Source organism: Neolamprologus brichardi, chromosome 16 (assembly GCF_056152115.1).
Source record: "Neolamprologus brichardi isolate AB-2024 chromosome 16, ASM5615211v1, whole genome shotgun sequence".
Taxonomy (NCBI): domain Eukaryota; kingdom Metazoa; phylum Chordata; class Actinopteri; order Cichliformes; family Cichlidae; genus Neolamprologus; species Neolamprologus brichardi.
In genome coordinates, this window is record NC_142119.1 from 2,114,291 (window position 1) to 2,131,238 (window position 16,948).

A 16,948-nucleotide genomic window follows, 5' to 3' on the forward strand; every position below is an offset into this window, starting at 1 on the left:
AATGATTTCTTTTCACACTGTTTCCTACAATGATACTGGACTTTGATGATGGGTCATGTTCTTACCAGTCACTGTTGGGGTCAAAGGTGTGACCCTCATTAGCACTGTGCTCATTACAGAAGAGAGCTGTTCTTGAACATTGGGAAGGTCAGTGAACTCAGACACAGATAGAGCATAACTGGGCTCGCCAGTTATGGTCTGAAGTTCTCTGGGGTCAGAGCCTCGGGTTCCAATTGCAATGGTCAAGACACCCAGCTGTTTGAGAGCAGAGGCTGGTTCATCAATACTGTCAAATGATCTTCCACCAGTGATCAATATTAGGACCTGCGGAACTCCTGATGGCCGCCTGCTTCCGGCAGAGGCCGTGAAGACGTTATCCCTCAAGTACCGGAGAGCTGCTCCAGTGTTGAGGGGTCGTCCGCCTTTGTGCCTCAAACCTCTGACACTGTCAAGGACCTCTCTTTTTGTGGTGTAAGTGTTCAGATAGAACTGGACGGCTGGATCGCTGCTGTACTGAACAACCGACACACGGTCTTTGCCATCATCCACACTGAGTGTGTCTACTAGTTTTTGGACAAAGTCTCTCATGGCTGGGAATCCACTTCTAGTAGCATCAGATCCATCCAGCAAAAACACCACATCCCTTCCTGCTGGCTGTCTGACCACTAAGAGACATGAGATTTACCATATGTTTAACTTGCTCAATCAAATATTTTGCAGCTAAAAAGCACCATGGAAAAATTGAACTCTTTCTTTACAACCACAACTATTTTATGAAAAAAAACCCAAAAAAACAAAAACAGAACAAAAATGGAAGAAAAAACAAAAGAGAAACATAGAGAAACATCTTGAAATTGAACTCTTTCTTCGCAAGCACAACTATTTTGTAAAAAAAACAATCCACTGGCTAACTGAACACAGCAAATGACATTTGGTTTCTTTTCACACTGTTTCCTACCATGATACTGGAGATTACAAAGGAGTCACGTTCTTACCGGTCACTGTTGGTGTCATGGGCGTGGCCCTCACTATCACTTTGCTCATTACAGAAGAGAGCTGTTCTTGGACACTGGGAAGGTCAGTGAACTCGGACACTGACAGAGCATAACTGGGCTCATATGATATTTTCTGCAGCTCTCTAGCATCTGAGGTCCTAGTTCCAATGCCAATCACATAAATGCCCTGCTGTTTGAGAGCTGAGGCTGGGCTATCTACATTGTCAAAAGACCTTCCCCCAGTTAGTAAGATCAATATCTGTGGGACACCCTGCAGGCGTCTACTTCCAGAGGAGTTTGTAAAGACGTTGTCTCTGACGTATTGGAGAGCTGCCCCAGTGTTTAGGGGTCTTCCTCCTCTGTGTCTAAGCCCTCTGACCGAGTCCACCACATCCTCCCTTGTGGTATATGTGTTCAGATAGAAATGGACCTCTGGTTCTCTGCTGTACTGGACCACAGAGACATGGTCTTTGTTTTCTCCCACATTGATTTTCTCCACCACTCTCTCTACAAAATCACGCATGGCAGGAAAGCCATTCCTTGTGCCATCAGAACCATCCAGAAGGAATACAATATCTTTTCTGTCACGTGAAGCTGAGAAAAGACAGTAGGACAAAAAAATTAAAACCTTTCACAAAGCTTGTGAGATTATCTTTCACTGGCACACTAATATTTTAACAACACTAGCCTGGCCTACTTCTGTTTTAGAAAGACCACAGCATGCTACCAACTGGTTTGAAATGCACAAAAAACTATACACACATCACATTCATATATTTGCTTTTCCTCACTGTAGCTGAAATTAGTAACTTTTGGAGCCAGCAATAGGATGTGTCTGACAACGTACCAATTACGGTTGGTAATTCTGGGGTGACTTCAAAAACTGCAGCTTCCACAGAGGATTCAAGTTGCTGTTGCACTTTGGGTAGGTCAGTAAGTTCAGACACAGATAGAGCATAACTGGGCTCGCCAGTTATGGTCTGAAGTTCTCTGGGGTCAGAGCCTCGGGTTCCAATTGCAATGGTCAAGACACCCAGCTGTTTGAGAGCAGAGGCTGGTTCATCAATACTGTCAAATGATCTTCCACCAGTGATCAATATTAGGACCTGCGGAACTCCTGATGGCCGCCTGCTTCCGGCAGAGGCCGTGAAGACGTTATCCCTCAAGTACCGGAGAGCTGCTCCAGTGTTGAGGGGTCGTCCGCCTTTGTGCCTCAAACCTCTGACACTGTCAAGGACCTCTCTTTTTGTGGTGTAAGTGTTCAGATAGAACTGGACGGCTGGATCGCTGCTGTACTGAACAACCGACACACGGTCTTTGCCATCATCCACACTCAGTGTGTCTACTTGTTTTTGGACAAAGTCTCTCATAGCTGGGAATCCACTTCTAGTAGCATCAGATCCATCCAGCAAAAACACCACATCCCTTCCTGCTGGCTGTCTGACCACTAAGAGACATGAGATTTACCATATGTTTAACTTGCTCAATCAAATATTTTGAAGCTAAAAAACACCATGGTAAAATTGAACTCTTTCTTTACAACCACAACTATTTTATAAAAAAAACCCAAAAAAACAAAAACAGAACAAAAATGGAAGAAAAAACAATCCACTGCCTGATTAAACACAGCAAAACCAAATGATTTCTTTTCACACTGTTTCCTACAATGATACTGGACTTTGAAGATGGGTCATGTTCTTACCGGTCACTGTTGGGGTCAAAGGTGTGACCCTCATTAGCACTGTGCTCATTACAGAAGAGAGCTGTTCTTGAACATTGGGAAGGTCAGTGAACTCAGACACAGATAGAGCATAACTGGGCTCGCCAGTTATGGTCTGAAGTTCTCTGGGGTCAGAGCCTCGGGTTCCAATTGCAATGGTCAAGACACCCAGCTGTTTGAGAGCAGAGGCTGGTTCATCAATACTGTCAAATGATCTTCCACCAGTGATCAATATTAGGACCTGCGGAACTCCTGATGGCCGCCTGCTTCCGGCAGAGGCCGTGAAGACGTTATCGCTCAAGTACCGGAGAGCTGCTCCAGTGTTGAGGGGTCGTCCGCCTTTGTGCCTCAAACCTCTGACACTGTCAAGGACCTCTCTTTTTGTGGTGTAAGTGTTGAGATAGAACTGGACGGCTGGATCGCTGCTGTACTGAACAACCGACACACGGTCTTTGCCATCATCCACACTCAGAGTGTCTACTTGTTTTTGGACAAAGTCTCTCATAGCTGGGAATCCACTTCTAGTAGCATCAGATCCATCCAGCAAAAACACCACATCCCTTCCTGCTGGCTGTCTGACCACTAAGAGACATGAGATTTACCATATGTTTAACTTGCTCAATCAAATATTTTGCAGCTAAAGAGAAACATTTTGAAATTGAACTCTTTCTTCGCAAGCACAACTTTTTTCTAAAAAAAACAATCCACTGGCTAACTGAACACAGCAAATGACATTTGGTTTCTTTTCACACTGTTTCCTACCATGATACTGGAGATTACAAAGGAGTCACGTTCTTACCGGTCACTGTTGGTGTCATGGGCGTGGCCCTCACTATCACTTTGCTCATTACAGAAGAGAGCTGTTCTTGGACACTGGGAAGGTCAGTGAACTCGGACACTGACAGAGCATAACTGGGCTCATATGATATTTTCTGCAGCTCTCTAGCATCTGAGGTCCTAGTTCCAATGCCAATCACATAAATGCCCTGCTGTTTGAGAGCTGAGGCTGGGCTATCTACATTGTCAAAAGACCTTCCCCCAGTTAGTAAGATCAATATCTGTGGGACACCCTGCAGGCGTCTACTTCCAGAGGAGTTTGTAAAGACGTTGTCTCTGACGTATTGGAGAGCTGCCCCAGTGTTTAGGGGTCTTCCTCCTTTGTGTCTAAGCCCTCTGACCGAGTCCACCACATCCTCCCTTGTGGTATATGTGTTCAGATAGAAATTGACCACTGGTTCTCTGCTGTACTGGACCACAGAGACATGGTCTTTGTTTTCTCCCACATTGATTTTCTCCACCACTCTCTCTACAAAATCACGCATGGCAGGAAAGCCATTCCTTGTGCCATCAGAACCATCCAGAAGGAATACAATATCTTTTCTGTCACGTGAAGCTGAGAAAAGACAGTAGGACAAAAAAATTAAAACCTTTCACAAAGCTTGTGAGATTATCTTTCACTGGCACACTAATATTTTAACAACACTAGCCTGGCCTACTTCTGTTTTAGAAAGACCACAGCATGCTACCAACTGGTTTGAAATGCACAAAAAACCTATACACACATCACATTCATTTATTTGCTTTTCCTCACTGTAGCTGAAATTAGTAACTTTTGGAGCCAGCAATAGGATGTGTCTGACAACGTACCAATTACGGTTGGTAATTCTGGGGTGACTTCAAAAACTGCAGCTTCCACAGAGGACTCAAGTTGCTGTTGCACTTTGGGTAGGTCAGTAAGTTCAGACACAGATAGAGCATAACTGGGCTCGCCAGTTATGGTCTGAAGTTCTCTGGGGTCAGAGCCTCGGGTTCCAATTGCAATGGTCAAGACACCCAGCTGTTTGAGAGCAGAGGCTGGTTCATCAATACTGTCAAATGATCTTCCACCAGTGATCAATATTAGGACCTGCGGAACTCCTGATGGCCGCCTGCTTCCGGCAGAGGCCGTGAAGACGTTATCCCTCAAGTACCGGAGAGCTGCTCCAGTGTTGAGGGGTCGTCCGCCTTTGTGCCTCAAACCTCTGACACTGTCAAGGACCTCTCTTTTTGTGGTGTAAGTGTTCAGATAGAACTGGACGGCTGGATCGCTGCTGTACTGAACAACCGACACACGGTCTTTGCCATCATCCACACTCAGTGTGTCTACTTGTTTTTGGACAAAGTCTCTCATAGCTGGGAATCCACTTCTAGTAGCATCAGATCCATCCAGCAAAAACACCACATCCCTTCCTGCTGGCTGTCTGACCACTAAGAGACATGAGATTTACCATATGTTTAACTTGCTCAATCAAATATTTTGCAGCTAAAGAGAAACATTTTGAAATTGAACTCTTTCTTCGCAAGCACAACTATTTTCTAAAAAAAACAATCCACTGGCTAACTGAACACAGCAAATGACATTTGGTTTCTTTTCACACTGTTTCCTACCATGATACTGGAGATTACAAAGGAGTCACGTTCTTACCGGTCACTGTTGGTGTCATGGGCGTGGCCCTCACTATCACTTTGCTCATTACAGAAGAGAGCTGTTCTTGGACACTGGGAAGGTCAGTGAACTCGGACACTGACAGAGCATAACTGGGCTCATATGATATTTTCTGCAGCTCTCTAGCATCTGAGGTCCTAGTTCCAATGCCAATCACATAAATGCCCTGCTGTTTGAGAGCTGAGGCTGGGCTATCTACATTGTCAAAAGACCTTCCCCCAGTTAGTAAGATCAATATCTGTGGGACACCCTGCAGGCGTCTACTTCCAGAGGAGTTTGTAAAGACGTTGTCTCTGACGTATTGGAGAGCTGCCCCAGTGTTTAGGGGTCTTCCTCCTTTGTGTCTAAGCCCTCTGACCGAGTCCACCACATCCTCCCTTGTGGTATATGTGTTCAGATAGAAATTGACCACTGGTTCTCTGCTGTACTGGACCACAGAGACATGGTCTTTGTTTTCTCCCACATTGATTTTCTCCACCACTCTCTCTACAAAATCACGCATGGCAGGAAAGCCATTCCTTGTGCCATCAGAACCATCCAGAAGGAATACAATATCTTTTCTGTCACGTGAAGCTGAGAAAAGACAGTAGGACAAAAAAATTAAAACCTTTCACAAAGCTTGTGAGATTATCTTTCACTGGCGCACTAATATTTTAACAACACTAGCCTGGCCTACTTCTGTTTTAGAAAGACCACAGCATGCTACCAACTGGTTTGAAATGCACAAAAAACCTATACACACATCACATTCATTTATTTGCTTTTCCTCACTGTAGCTGAAATTAGTAACTTTTGGAGCCAGCAATAGGATGTGTCTGACAACGTACCAATTACGGTTGGTAATTCTGGGGTGACTTCAAAAACTGCAGCTTCCACAGAGGACTCAAGTTGCTGTTGCACTTTGGGTAGGTCAGTAAGTTCAGACACAGATAGAGCATAACTGGGCTCGCCAGTTATGGTCTGAAGTTCTCTGGGGTCAGAGCCTCGGGTTCCAATTGCAATGGTCAAGACACCCAGCTGTTTGAGAGCAGAGGCTGGTTCATCAATACTGTCAAATGATCTTCCACCAGTGATCAATATTAGGACCTGCGGAACTCCTGATGGCCGCCTGCTTCCGGCAGAGGCCGTGAAGACGTTATCCCTCAAGTACCGGAGAGCTGCTCCAGTGTTGAGGGGTCGTCCGCCTTTGTGCCTCAAACCTCTGACACTGTCAAGGACCTCTCTTTTTGTGGTGTAAGTGTTCAGATAGAACTGGACGGCTGGATCGCTGCTGTACTGAACAACCGACACACGGTCTTTGCCATTATCCACACTCAGTGTGTCTACTTGTTTTTGGACAAAGTCTCTCATGGCTGGGAATCCACTTCTAGTAGCATCAGATCCATCCAGCAAAAACACCACATCCCTTCCTGCTGGCTGTCTGACCACTAAGAGACATGAGATTTACCATATGTTTAACTTGCTCAATCAAATATTTTGAAGCTAAAAAACACCATGGTAAAATTGAACTCTTTCTTTACAACCACAACTATTTTATAAAAAAAACCCAAAAAAACAAAAACAGAACAAAAATGGAAGAAAAAACAATCCACTGCCTGATTAAACACAGCAAAACCAAATGATTTCTTTTCACACTGTTTCCTACAATGATACTGGACTTTGAAGATGGGTCATGTTCTTACCGGTCACTGTTGGGGTCAAAGGTGTGACCCTCATTAGCACTGTGCTCATTACAGAAGAGAGCTGTTCTTGAACATTGGGAAGGTCAGTGAACTCAGACACAGATAGAGCATAACTGGGCTCGCCAGTTATGGTCTGAAGTTCTCTGGGGTCAGAGCCTCGGGTTCCAATTGCAATGGTCAAGACACCCAGCTGTTTGAGAGCAGAGGCTGGTTCATCAATACTGTCAAATGATCTTCCACCAGTGATCAATATTAGGACCTGCGGAACTCCTGATGGCCGCCTGCTTCCGGCAGAGGCCGTGAAGACGTTATCCCTCAAGTACCGGAGAGCTGCTCCAGTGTTGAGGGGTCGTCCGCCTTTGTGCCTCAAACCTCTGACACTGTCAAGGACCTCTCTTTTTGTGGTGTAAGTGTTCAGATAGAACTGGACGGCTGGATCGCTGCTGTACTGAACAACCGACACACGGTCTTTGCCATCATCCACACTCAGTGTGTCTACTTGTTTTTGGACAAAGTCTCTCATGGCTGGGAATCCACTTCTAGTAGCATCAGATCCATCCAGCAAAAACACCACATCCCTTCCTGCTGGCTGTCTGACCACTAAGAGACATGAGATTTACCATATGTTTAACTTGCTCAATCAAATATTTTGCAGCTAAAGAGAAACATTTTGAAATTGAACTCTTTCTTCGCAAGCACAACTATTTTCTAAAAAAAACAATCCACTGGCTAACTGAACACAGCAAATGACATTTGGTTTCTTTTCACACTGTTTCCTACCATGATACTGGAGATTACAAAGGAGTCACGTTCTTACCGGTCACTGTTGGTGTCATGGGCGTGGCCCTCACTATCACTTTGCTCATTACAGAAGAGAGCTGTTCTTGGACACTGGGAAGGTCAGTGAACTCGGACACTGACAGAGCATAACTGGGCTCATATGATATTTTCTGCAGCTCTCTAGCATCTGAGGTCCTAGTTCCAATGCCAATCACATAAATGCCCTGCTGTTTGAGAGCTGAGGCTGGGCTATCTACATTGTCAAAAGACCTTCCCCCAGTTAGTAAGATCAATATCTGTGGGACACCCTGCAGGCGTCTACTTCCAGAGGAGTTTGTAAAGACGTTGTCTCTGACGTATTGGAGAGCTGCCCCAGTGTTTAGGGGTCTTCCTCCTTTGTGTCTAAGCCCTCTGACCGAGTCCACCACATCCTCCCTTGTGGTATATGTGTTCAGATAGAAATTGACCACTGGTTCTCTGCTGTACTGGACCACAGAGACATGGTCTTTGTTTTCTCCCACATTGATTTTCTCCACCACTCTCTCTACAAAATCACGCATGGCAGGAAAGCCATTCCTTGTGCCATCAGAACCATCCAGAAGGAATACAATATCTTTTCTGTCACGTGAAGCTGAGAAAAGACAGTAGGACAAAAAAATTAAAACCTTTCACAAAGCTTGTGAGATTATCTTTCACTGGCGCACTAATATTTTAACAACACTAGCCTGGCCTACTTCTGTTTTAGAAAGACCACAGCATGCTACCAACTGGTTTGAAATGCACAAAAAACCTATACACACATCACATTCATTTATTTGCTTTTCCTCACTGTAGCTGAAATTAGTAACTTTTGGAGCCAGCAATAGGATGTGTCTGACAACGTACCAATTACGGTTGGTAATTCTGGGGTGACTTCAAAAACTGCAGCTTCCACAGAGGACTCAAGTTGCTGTTGCACTTTGGGTAGGTCAGTAAGTTCAGACACAGATAGAGCATAACTGGGCTCGCCAGTTATGGTCTGAAGTTCTCTGGGGTCAGAGCCTCGGGTTCCAATTGCAATGGTCAAGACACCCAGCTGTTTGAGAGCAGAGGCTGGTTCATCAATACTGTCAAATGATCTTCCACCAGTGATCAATATTAGGACCTGCGGAACTCCTGATGGCCGCCTGCTTCCGGCAGAGGCCGTGAAGACGTTATCCCTCAAGTACCGGAGAGCTGCTCCAGTGTTGAGGGGTCGTCCGCCTTTGTGCCTCAAACCTCTGACACTGTCAAGGACCTCTCTTTTTGTGGTGTAAGTGTTCAGATAGAACTGGACGGCTGGATCGCTGCTGTACTGAACAACCGACACACGGTCTTTGCCATTATCCACACTCAGTGTGTCTACTTGTTTTTGGACAAAGTCTCTCATGGCTGGGAATCCACTTCTAGTAGCATCAGATCCATCCAGCAAAAACACCACATCCCTTCCTGCTGGCTGTCTGACCACTAAGAGACATGAGATTTACCATATGTTTAACTTGCTCAATCAAATATTTTGAAGCTAAAAAACACCATGGTAAAATTGAACTCTTTCTTTACAACCACAACTATTTTATAAAAAAAACCCAAAAAAACAAAAACAGAACAAAAATGGAAGAAAAAACAATCCACTGCCTGATTAAACACAGCAAAACCAAATGATTTCTTTTCACACTGTTTCCTACAATGATACTGGACTTTGAAGATGGGTCATGTTCTTACCGGTCACTGTTGGGGTCAAAGGTGTGACCCTCATTAGCACTGTGCTCATTACAGAAGAGAGCTGTTCTTGAACATTGGGAAGGTCAGTGAACTCAGACACAGATAGAGCATAACTGGGCTCGCCAGTTATGGTCTGAAGTTCTCTGGGGTCAGAGCCTCGGGTTCCAATTGCAATGGTCAAGACACCCAGCTGTTTGAGAGCAGAGGCTGGTTCATCAATACTGTCAAATGATCTTCCACCAGTGATCAATATTAGGACCTGCGGAACTCCTGATGGCCGCCTGCTTCCGGCAGAGGCCGTGAAGACGTTATCCCTCAAGTACCGGAGAGCTGCTCCAGTGTTGAGGGGTCGTCCGCCTTTGTGCCTCAAACCTCTGACACTGTCAAGGACCTCTCTTTTTGTGGTGTAAGTGTTCAGATAGAACTGGACGGCTGGATCGCTGCTGTACTGAACAACCGACACACGGTCTTTGCCATCATCCACACTCAGTGTGTCTACTTGTTTTTGGACAAAGTCTCTCATGGCTGGGAATCCACTTCTAGTAGCATCAGATCCATCCAGCAAAAACACCACATCCCTTCCTGCTGGCTGTCTGACCACTAAGAGACATGAGATTTACCATATGTTTAACTTGCTCAATCAAATATTTTGCAGCTAAAGAGAAACATTTTGAAATTGAACTCTTTCTTCGCAAGCACAACTTTTTTCTAAAAAAAACAATCCACTGGCTAACTGAACACAGCAAATGACATTTGGTTTCTTTTCACACTGTTTCCTACCATGATACTGGAGATTACAAAGGAGTCACGTTCTTACCGGTCACTGTTGGTGTCATGGGCGTGGCCCTCACTATCACTTTGCTCATTACAGAAGAGAGCTGTTCTTGGACACTGGGAAGGTCAGTGAACTCGGACACTGACAGAGCATAACTGGGCTCATATGATATTTTCTGCAGCTCTCTAGCATCTGAGGTCCTAGTTCCAATGCCAATCACATAAATGCCCTGCTGTTTGAGAGCTGAGGCTGGGCTATCTACATTGTCAAAAGACCTTCCCCCAGTTAGTAAGATCAATATCTGTGGGACACCCTGCAGGCGTCTACTTCCAGAGGAGTTTGTAAAGACGTTGTCTCTGACGTATTGGAGAGCTGCCCCAGTGTTTAGGGGTCTTCCTCCTTTGTGTCTAAGCCCTCTGACCGAGTCCACCACATCCTCCCTTGTGGTATATGTGTTCAGATAGAAATTGACCACTGGTTCTCTGCTGTACTGGACCACAGAGACATGGTCTTTGTTTTCTCCCACATTGATTTTCTCCACCACTCTCTCTACAAAATCACGCATGGCAGGAAAGCCATTCCTTGTGCCATCAGAACCATCCAGAAGGAATACAATATCTTTTCTGTCACGTGAAGCTGAGAAAAGACAGTAGGACAAAAAAATGAAAACCTTTCACAAAGCTTGTGAGATTATCTTTCACTGGCACACTAATATTTTAACAACACTAGCCTGGCCTACTTCTGTTTTAGAAAGACCACAGCATGCTACCAACTGGTTTGAAATGCACAAAAAACCTATACACACATCACATTCATTTATTTGCTTTTCCTCACTGTAGCTGAAATTAGTAACTTTTGGAGCCAGCAATAGGATGTGTCTGACAACGTACCAATTACGGTTGGTAATTCTGGGGTGACTTCAAAAACTGCAGCTTCAACAGAGGACTCAAGTTGCTGTTGCACTTTGGGTAGGTCAGTAAGTTCAGACACAGATAGAGCATAACTGGGCTCGCCAGTTATGGTCTGAAGTTCTCTGGGGTCAGAGCCTCGGGTTCCAATTGCAATGGTCAAGACACCCAGCTGTTTGAGAGCAGAGGCTGGTTCATCAATACTGTCAAATGATCTTCCACCAGTGATCAATATTAGGACCTGCGGAACTCCTGATGGCCGCCTGCTTCCGGCAGAGGCCGTGAAGACGTTATCCCTCAAGTACCGGAGAGCTGCTCCAGTGTTGAGGGGTCGTCCGCCTTTGTGCCTCAAACCTCTGACACTGTCAAGGACCTCTCTTTTTGTGGTGTAAGTGTTCAGATAGAACTGGGCGGCTGGATCGCTGCTGTACTGAACAACCGACACACGGTCTTTGCCATCATCCACACTCAGTGTGTCTACTTGTTTTTGGACAAAGTCTCTCATAGCTGGGAATCCACTTCTAGTAGCATCAGATCCATCCAGCAAAAACACCACATCCCTTCCTGCTGGCTGTCTGACCACTAAGAGACATGAGATTTACCATATGTTTAACTTGCTCAATCAAATATTTTGCAGCTAAAAAGCACCATGGTAAAATTGAACTCTTTCTTTACAACCACAACTATTTTATAAAAAAAACCCAAAAAAACAAAAACAGAACAAAAATGGAAGAAAAAACGATCCACTGCCTGATTAAACACAGCAAAACCAAATGATTTCTTTTCACACTGTTTCCTACAATGATACTGGACTTTGATGATGGGTCATGTTCTTACCAGTCACTGTTGGGGTCAAAGGTGTGACCCTCATTAGCACTGTGCTCATTACAGAAGAGAGCTGTTCTTGAACATTGGGAAGGTCAGTGAACTCAGACACAGATAGAGCATAACTGGGCTCGCCAGTTATGGTCTGAAGTTCTCTGGGGTCAGAGCCTCGGGTTCCAATTGCAATGGTCAAGACACCCAGCTGTTTGAGAGCAGAGGCTGGTTCATCAATACTGTCAAATGATCTTCCACCAGTGATCAATATTAGGACCTGCGGAACTCCTGATGGCCGCCTGCTTCCGGCAGAGGCCGTGAAGACGTTATCCCTCAAGTACCGGAGAGCTGCTCCAGTGTTGAGGGGTCGTCCGCCTTTGTGCCTCAAACCTCTGACACTGTCAAGGACCTCTCTTTTTGTGGTGTAAGTGTTCAGATAGAACTGGACGGCTGGATCGCTGCTGTACTGAACAACCGACACACGGTCTTTGCCATCATCCACACTGAGTGTGTCTACTAGTTTTTGGACAAAGTCTCTCATGGCTGGGAATCCACTTCTAGTAGCATCAGATCCATCCAGCAAAAACACCACATCCCTTCCTGCTGGCTGTCTGACCACTAAGAGACATGAGATTTACCATATGTTTAACTTGCTCAATCAAATATTTTGCAGCTAAAAAGCACCATGGAAAAATTGAACTCTTTCTTTACAACCACAACTATTTTATAAAAAAAAAACAAAAAAAACAAAAACAGAACAAAAATGGAAGAAAAAAAATAAGAGAAACATAGAGAAACATCTTGAAATTGAACTCTTTCTTCGCAAGCACAACTATTTTGTAAAAAAAACAATCCACTGGCTAACTGAACACAGCAAATGACATTTGGTTTCTTTTCACACTGTTTCCTACCATGATACTGGAGATTACAAAGGAGTCACGTTCTTACCGGTCACTGTTGGTGTCATGGGCGTGGCCCTCACTATCACTTTGCTCATTACAGAAGAGAGCTGTTCTTGGAAACTGGGAAGGTCAGTGAACTCGGACACTGACAGAGCATAACTGGGCTCATATGATATTTTCTGCAGCTCTCTAGCATCTGAGGTCCTAGTTCCAATGCCAATCACATAAATGCCCTGCTGTTTGAGAGCTGAGGCTGGGCTATCTACATTGTCAAAAGACCTTCCCCCAGTTAGTAAGATCAATATCTGTGGGACACCCTGCAGGCGTCTACTTCCAGAGGAGTTTGTAAAGACGTTGTCTCTGACGTATTGGAGAGCTGCCCCAGTGTTTAGGGGTCTTCCTCCTTTGTGTCTAAGCCCTCTGACCGAGTCCACCACATCCTCCCTTGTGGTATATGTGTTCAGATAGAAATTGACCACTGGTTCTCTGCTGTACTGGACCACAGAGACATGGTCTTTGTTTTCTCCCACATTGATTTTCTCCACCACTCTCTCTACAAAATCACGCATGGCAGGAAAGCCATTCCTTGTGCCATCAGAACCATCCAGAAGGAATACAATATCTTTTCTGTCACGTGAAGCTGAGAAAAGACAGTAGGACAAAAAAATGAAAACCTTTCACAAAGCTTGTGAGATTATCTTTCACTGGCACACTAATATTTTAACAACACTAGCCTGGCCTACTTCTATTTTAGAAAGACCACAGCATGCTACCAACTGGTTTGAAATGCACAAAAAACCTATACACACATCACATTCATTTATTTGCTTTTCCTCACTGTAGCTGAAATTAGTAACTTTTGGAGCCAGCAATAGGATGTGTCTGACAACGTACCAATTACGGTTGGTAATTCTGGGGTGACTTCAAAAACTGCAGTTTCCACAGAGGACTCAAGTTGCTGTTGCACTTTGGGTAGGTCAGTAAGTTCAGACACAGATAGAGCATAACTGGGCTCGCCAGTTATGGTCTGAAGTTCTCTGGGGTCAGAGCCTCGGGTTCCAATTGCAATGGTCAAGACACCCAGCTGTTTGAGAGCAGAGGATGGTTCATCAATACTGTCAAATGATCTTCCACCAGTGATCAATATTAGGACCTGCGGAACTCCTGATGGCCGCCTGCTTCCGGCAGAGGCCGTGAAGACGTTATCCCTCAAGTACCGGAGAGCTGCTCCAGTGTTGAGGGGTCGTCCGCCTTTGTGCCTCAAACCTCTGACACTGTCAAGGACCTCTCTTTTTGTGGTGTAAGTGTTCAGATAGAACTGGACGGCTGGATCGCTGCTGTACTGAACAACCGACACACGGTCTTTGCCATCATCCACACTCAGTGTGTCTACTTGTTTTTGGACAAAGTCTCTCATGGCTGGGAATCCACTTCTAGTAGCATCAGATCCATCCAGCAAAAACACCACATCCCTTCCTGCTGGCTGTCTGACCACTAAGAGACATGAGATTTACCATATGTTTAACTTGCTCAATCAAATATTTTGCAGCTAAAGAGAAACATTTTGAAATTGAACTCTTTCTTCGCAAGCACAACTTTTTTCTAAAAAAAACAATCCACTGGCTAACTGAACACAGCAAATGACATTTGGTTTCTTTTCACACTGTTTCCTACCATGATACTGGAGATTACAAAGGAGTCACGTTCTTACCGGTCACTGTTGGTGTCATGGGCGTGGCCCTCACTATCACTTTGCTCATTACAGAAGAGAGCTGTTCTTGGACACTGGGAAGGTCAGTGAACTCGGACACTGACAGAGCATAACTGGGCTCATATGATATTTTCTGCAGCTCTCTAGCATCTGAGGTCCTAGTTCCAATGCCAATCACATAAATGCCCTGCTGTTTGAGAGCTGAGGCTGGGCTATCTACATTGTCAAAAGACCTTCCCCCAGTTAGTAAGATCAATATCTGTGGGACACCCTGCAGGCGTCTACTTCCAGAGGAGTTTGTAAAGACGTTGTCTCTGACGTATTGGAGAGCTGCCCCAGTGTTTAGGGGTCTTCCTCCTTTGTGTCTAAGCCCTCTGACCGAGTCCACCACATCCTCCCTTGTGGTATATGTGTTCAGATAGAAATTGACCACTGGTTCTCTGCTGTACTGGACCACAGAGACATGGTCTTTGTTTTCTCCCACATTGATTTTCTCCACCACTCTCTCTACAAAATCACGCATGGCAGGAAAGCCATTCCTTGTGCCATCAGAACCATCCAGAAGGAATACAATATCTTTTCTGTCACGTGAAGCTGAGAAAAGACAGTAGGACAAAAAAATGAAAACCTTTCACAAAGCTTGTGAGATTATCTTTCACTGGCACACTAATATTTTAACAACACTAGCCTAGCCTACTTCTGTTTTAGAAAGACCACAGCATGCTACCAACTGGTTTGAAATGCACAAAAAACCTATACACACATCACATTCATTTATTTGCTTTTCCTCACTGTAGCTGAAATTAGTAACTTTTGGAGCCAGCAATAGGATGTGTCTGACAACGTACCAATTACGGTTGGTAATTCTGGGGTGACTTCAAAAACTGCAGCTTCCACAGAGGACTCAAGTTGCTGTTGCACTTTGGGTAGGTCAGTAAGTTCAGACACAGATAGAGCATAACTGGGCTCGCCAGTTATGGTCTGAAGTTCTCTGGGGTCAGAGCCTCGGGTTCCAATTGCAATGGTCAAGACACCCAGCTGTTTGAGAGCAGAGGCTGGTTCATCAATACTGTCAAATGATCTTCCACCAGTGATCAATATTAGGACCTGCGGAACTCCTGATGGCCGCCTGCTTCCGGCAGAGGCCGTGAAGACGTTATCCCTCAAGTACCGGAGAGCTGCTCCAGTGTTGAGGGGTCGTCCGCCTTTGTGCCTCAAACCTCTGACACTGTCAAGGACCTCTCTTTTTGTGGTGTAAGTGTTCAGATAGAACTGGACGGCTGGATCGCTGCTGTACTGAACAACCGACACACGGTCTTTGCCATCATCCACACTCAGTGTGTCTACTTGTTTTTGGACAAAGTCTCTCATAGCTGGGAATCCACTTCTAGTAGCATCAGATCCATCCAGCAAAAACACCACATCCCTTCCTTCTGGCTGTCTGACCACTAAGAGACATGAGATTTACCATATGTTTAACTTGCTCAATCAAATATTTTGCAGCTAAAGAGAAACATTTTGAAATTGAACTCTTTCTTCGCAAGCACAACTATTTTGTAAAAAAAACAATCCACTGGCTAACTGAACACAGCAAATGACATTTGGTTTCTTTTCACACTGTTTCCTACCATGATACTGGAGATTACAAAGGAGTCACGTTCTTACCGGTCACTGTTGGTGTCATGGGCGTGGCCCTCACTATCACTTTGCTCATTACAGAAGAGAGCTGTTCTTGGACACTGGGAAGGTCAGTGAACTCGGACACTGACAGAGCATAACTGGGCTCATATGATATTTTCTGCAGCTCTCTAGCATCTGAGGTCCTAGTTCCAATGCCAATCACATAAATGCCCTGCTGTTTGAGAGCTGAGGCTGGGCTATCTACATTGTCAAAAGACCTTCCCCCAGTTAGTAAGATCAATATCTGTGGGACACCCTGCAGGCGTCTACTTCCAGAGGAGTTTGTAAAGACGTTGTCTCTGACGTATTGGAGAGCTGCGCCAGTGTTTAGGGGTCTTCCTCCTTTGTGTCTAAGCCCTCTGACCGAGTCCACCACATCCTCCCTTGTGGTATATGTGTTCAGATAGAAATTGACCACTGGTTCTCTGCTGTACTGGACCACAGAGACATGGTCTTTGTTTTCTCCCACATTGATTTTCTCCACCACTCTCTCTACAAAATCACGCATGGCAGGAAAGCCATTCCTTGTGCCATCAGAACCATCCAGAAGGAATACAATATCTTTTCTGTCACGTGAAGCTGAGAAAAGACAGTAGGACAAAAAAATTAAAACCTTTCACAAAGCTTGTGAGATTATCTTTCACTGGCACACTAATATTTTAACAACACTAGCCTGGCCTACTTCTGTTTTAGAAAGACCACAGCATGCTACCAACTGGTTTGAAATGCACAAAAAACCTATACACACATC

The 16,948-nt window shown here is 44.9% G+C and overlaps 3 protein-coding genes across 3 annotated transcripts in view; all 3 read right to left on the reverse strand.

The window, feature by feature from the left end:
* The window catches only part of col6a3 (collagen, type VI, alpha 3), a 120,223-nt gene that overhangs the window by 37,661 nt on the left and 65,614 nt on the right, over positions 1 to 16,948 (reverse strand). The gene's annotated exons all lie outside the window — the stretch shown is intronic.
* LOC148098094 (collagen alpha-3(VI) chain-like) lies at positions 2,657 to 5,702 on the reverse strand. The gene is made up of 4 exons (XM_087852962.1): positions 5,180 to 5,702; positions 4,363 to 4,962; positions 3,515 to 4,108; positions 2,657 to 3,297 (listed from the first exon to the last, which is right to left on the reverse strand). Exons 1-4 carry the CDS (start codon positions 5,700 to 5,702, stop codon positions 2,657 to 2,659), a joined length of 2,358 nt encoding a protein of 785 aa, XP_087709088.1.
* Positions 10,197 to 16,705, reverse strand: LOC148098095 (collagen alpha-3(VI) chain-like). The gene is made up of 8 exons (XM_087852958.1): positions 16,183 to 16,705; positions 15,366 to 15,965; positions 14,518 to 15,111; positions 13,701 to 14,300; positions 12,853 to 13,446; positions 11,923 to 12,522; positions 11,068 to 11,667; positions 10,197 to 10,813 (listed from the first exon to the last, which is right to left on the reverse strand). Exons 1-8 carry the CDS (start codon positions 16,703 to 16,705, stop codon positions 10,197 to 10,199), a joined length of 4,728 nt encoding a protein of 1,575 aa, XP_087709084.1.

Coding starts and splice junctions, on each gene's coding strand:
- LOC148098095 (XM_087852958.1), bottom strand. CDS start 16,705: ATGCGTGATTTTGTAGAGAGAGTGGTGGAGAAAATCAATGTGGGAGAA. Junction 12,523..12,852: donor CATGACACCAACAGTGACCG/GTAAGAACGTGA, acceptor CATGTCTCTTAG/TGGTCAGACAGCCAGCAGGA. Junction 10,814..11,067: donor AGAATTACCAACCGTAATTG/GTACGTTGTCAG, acceptor GTCTTTTCTCAG/CTTCACGTGACAGAAAAGAT.
- LOC148098094 (XM_087852962.1), bottom strand. CDS start 5,702: ATGCGTGATTTTGTAGAGAGAGTGGTGGAGAAAATCAATGTGGGAGAA. Junction 4,109..4,362: donor AGAATTACCAACCGTAATTG/GTACGTTGTCAG, acceptor GTCTTTTCTCAG/CTTCACGTGACAGAAAAGAT. Junction 3,298..3,514: donor CATGACACCAACAGTGACCG/GTAAGAACGTGA, acceptor CATGTCTCTTAG/TGGTCAGACAGCCAGCAGGA.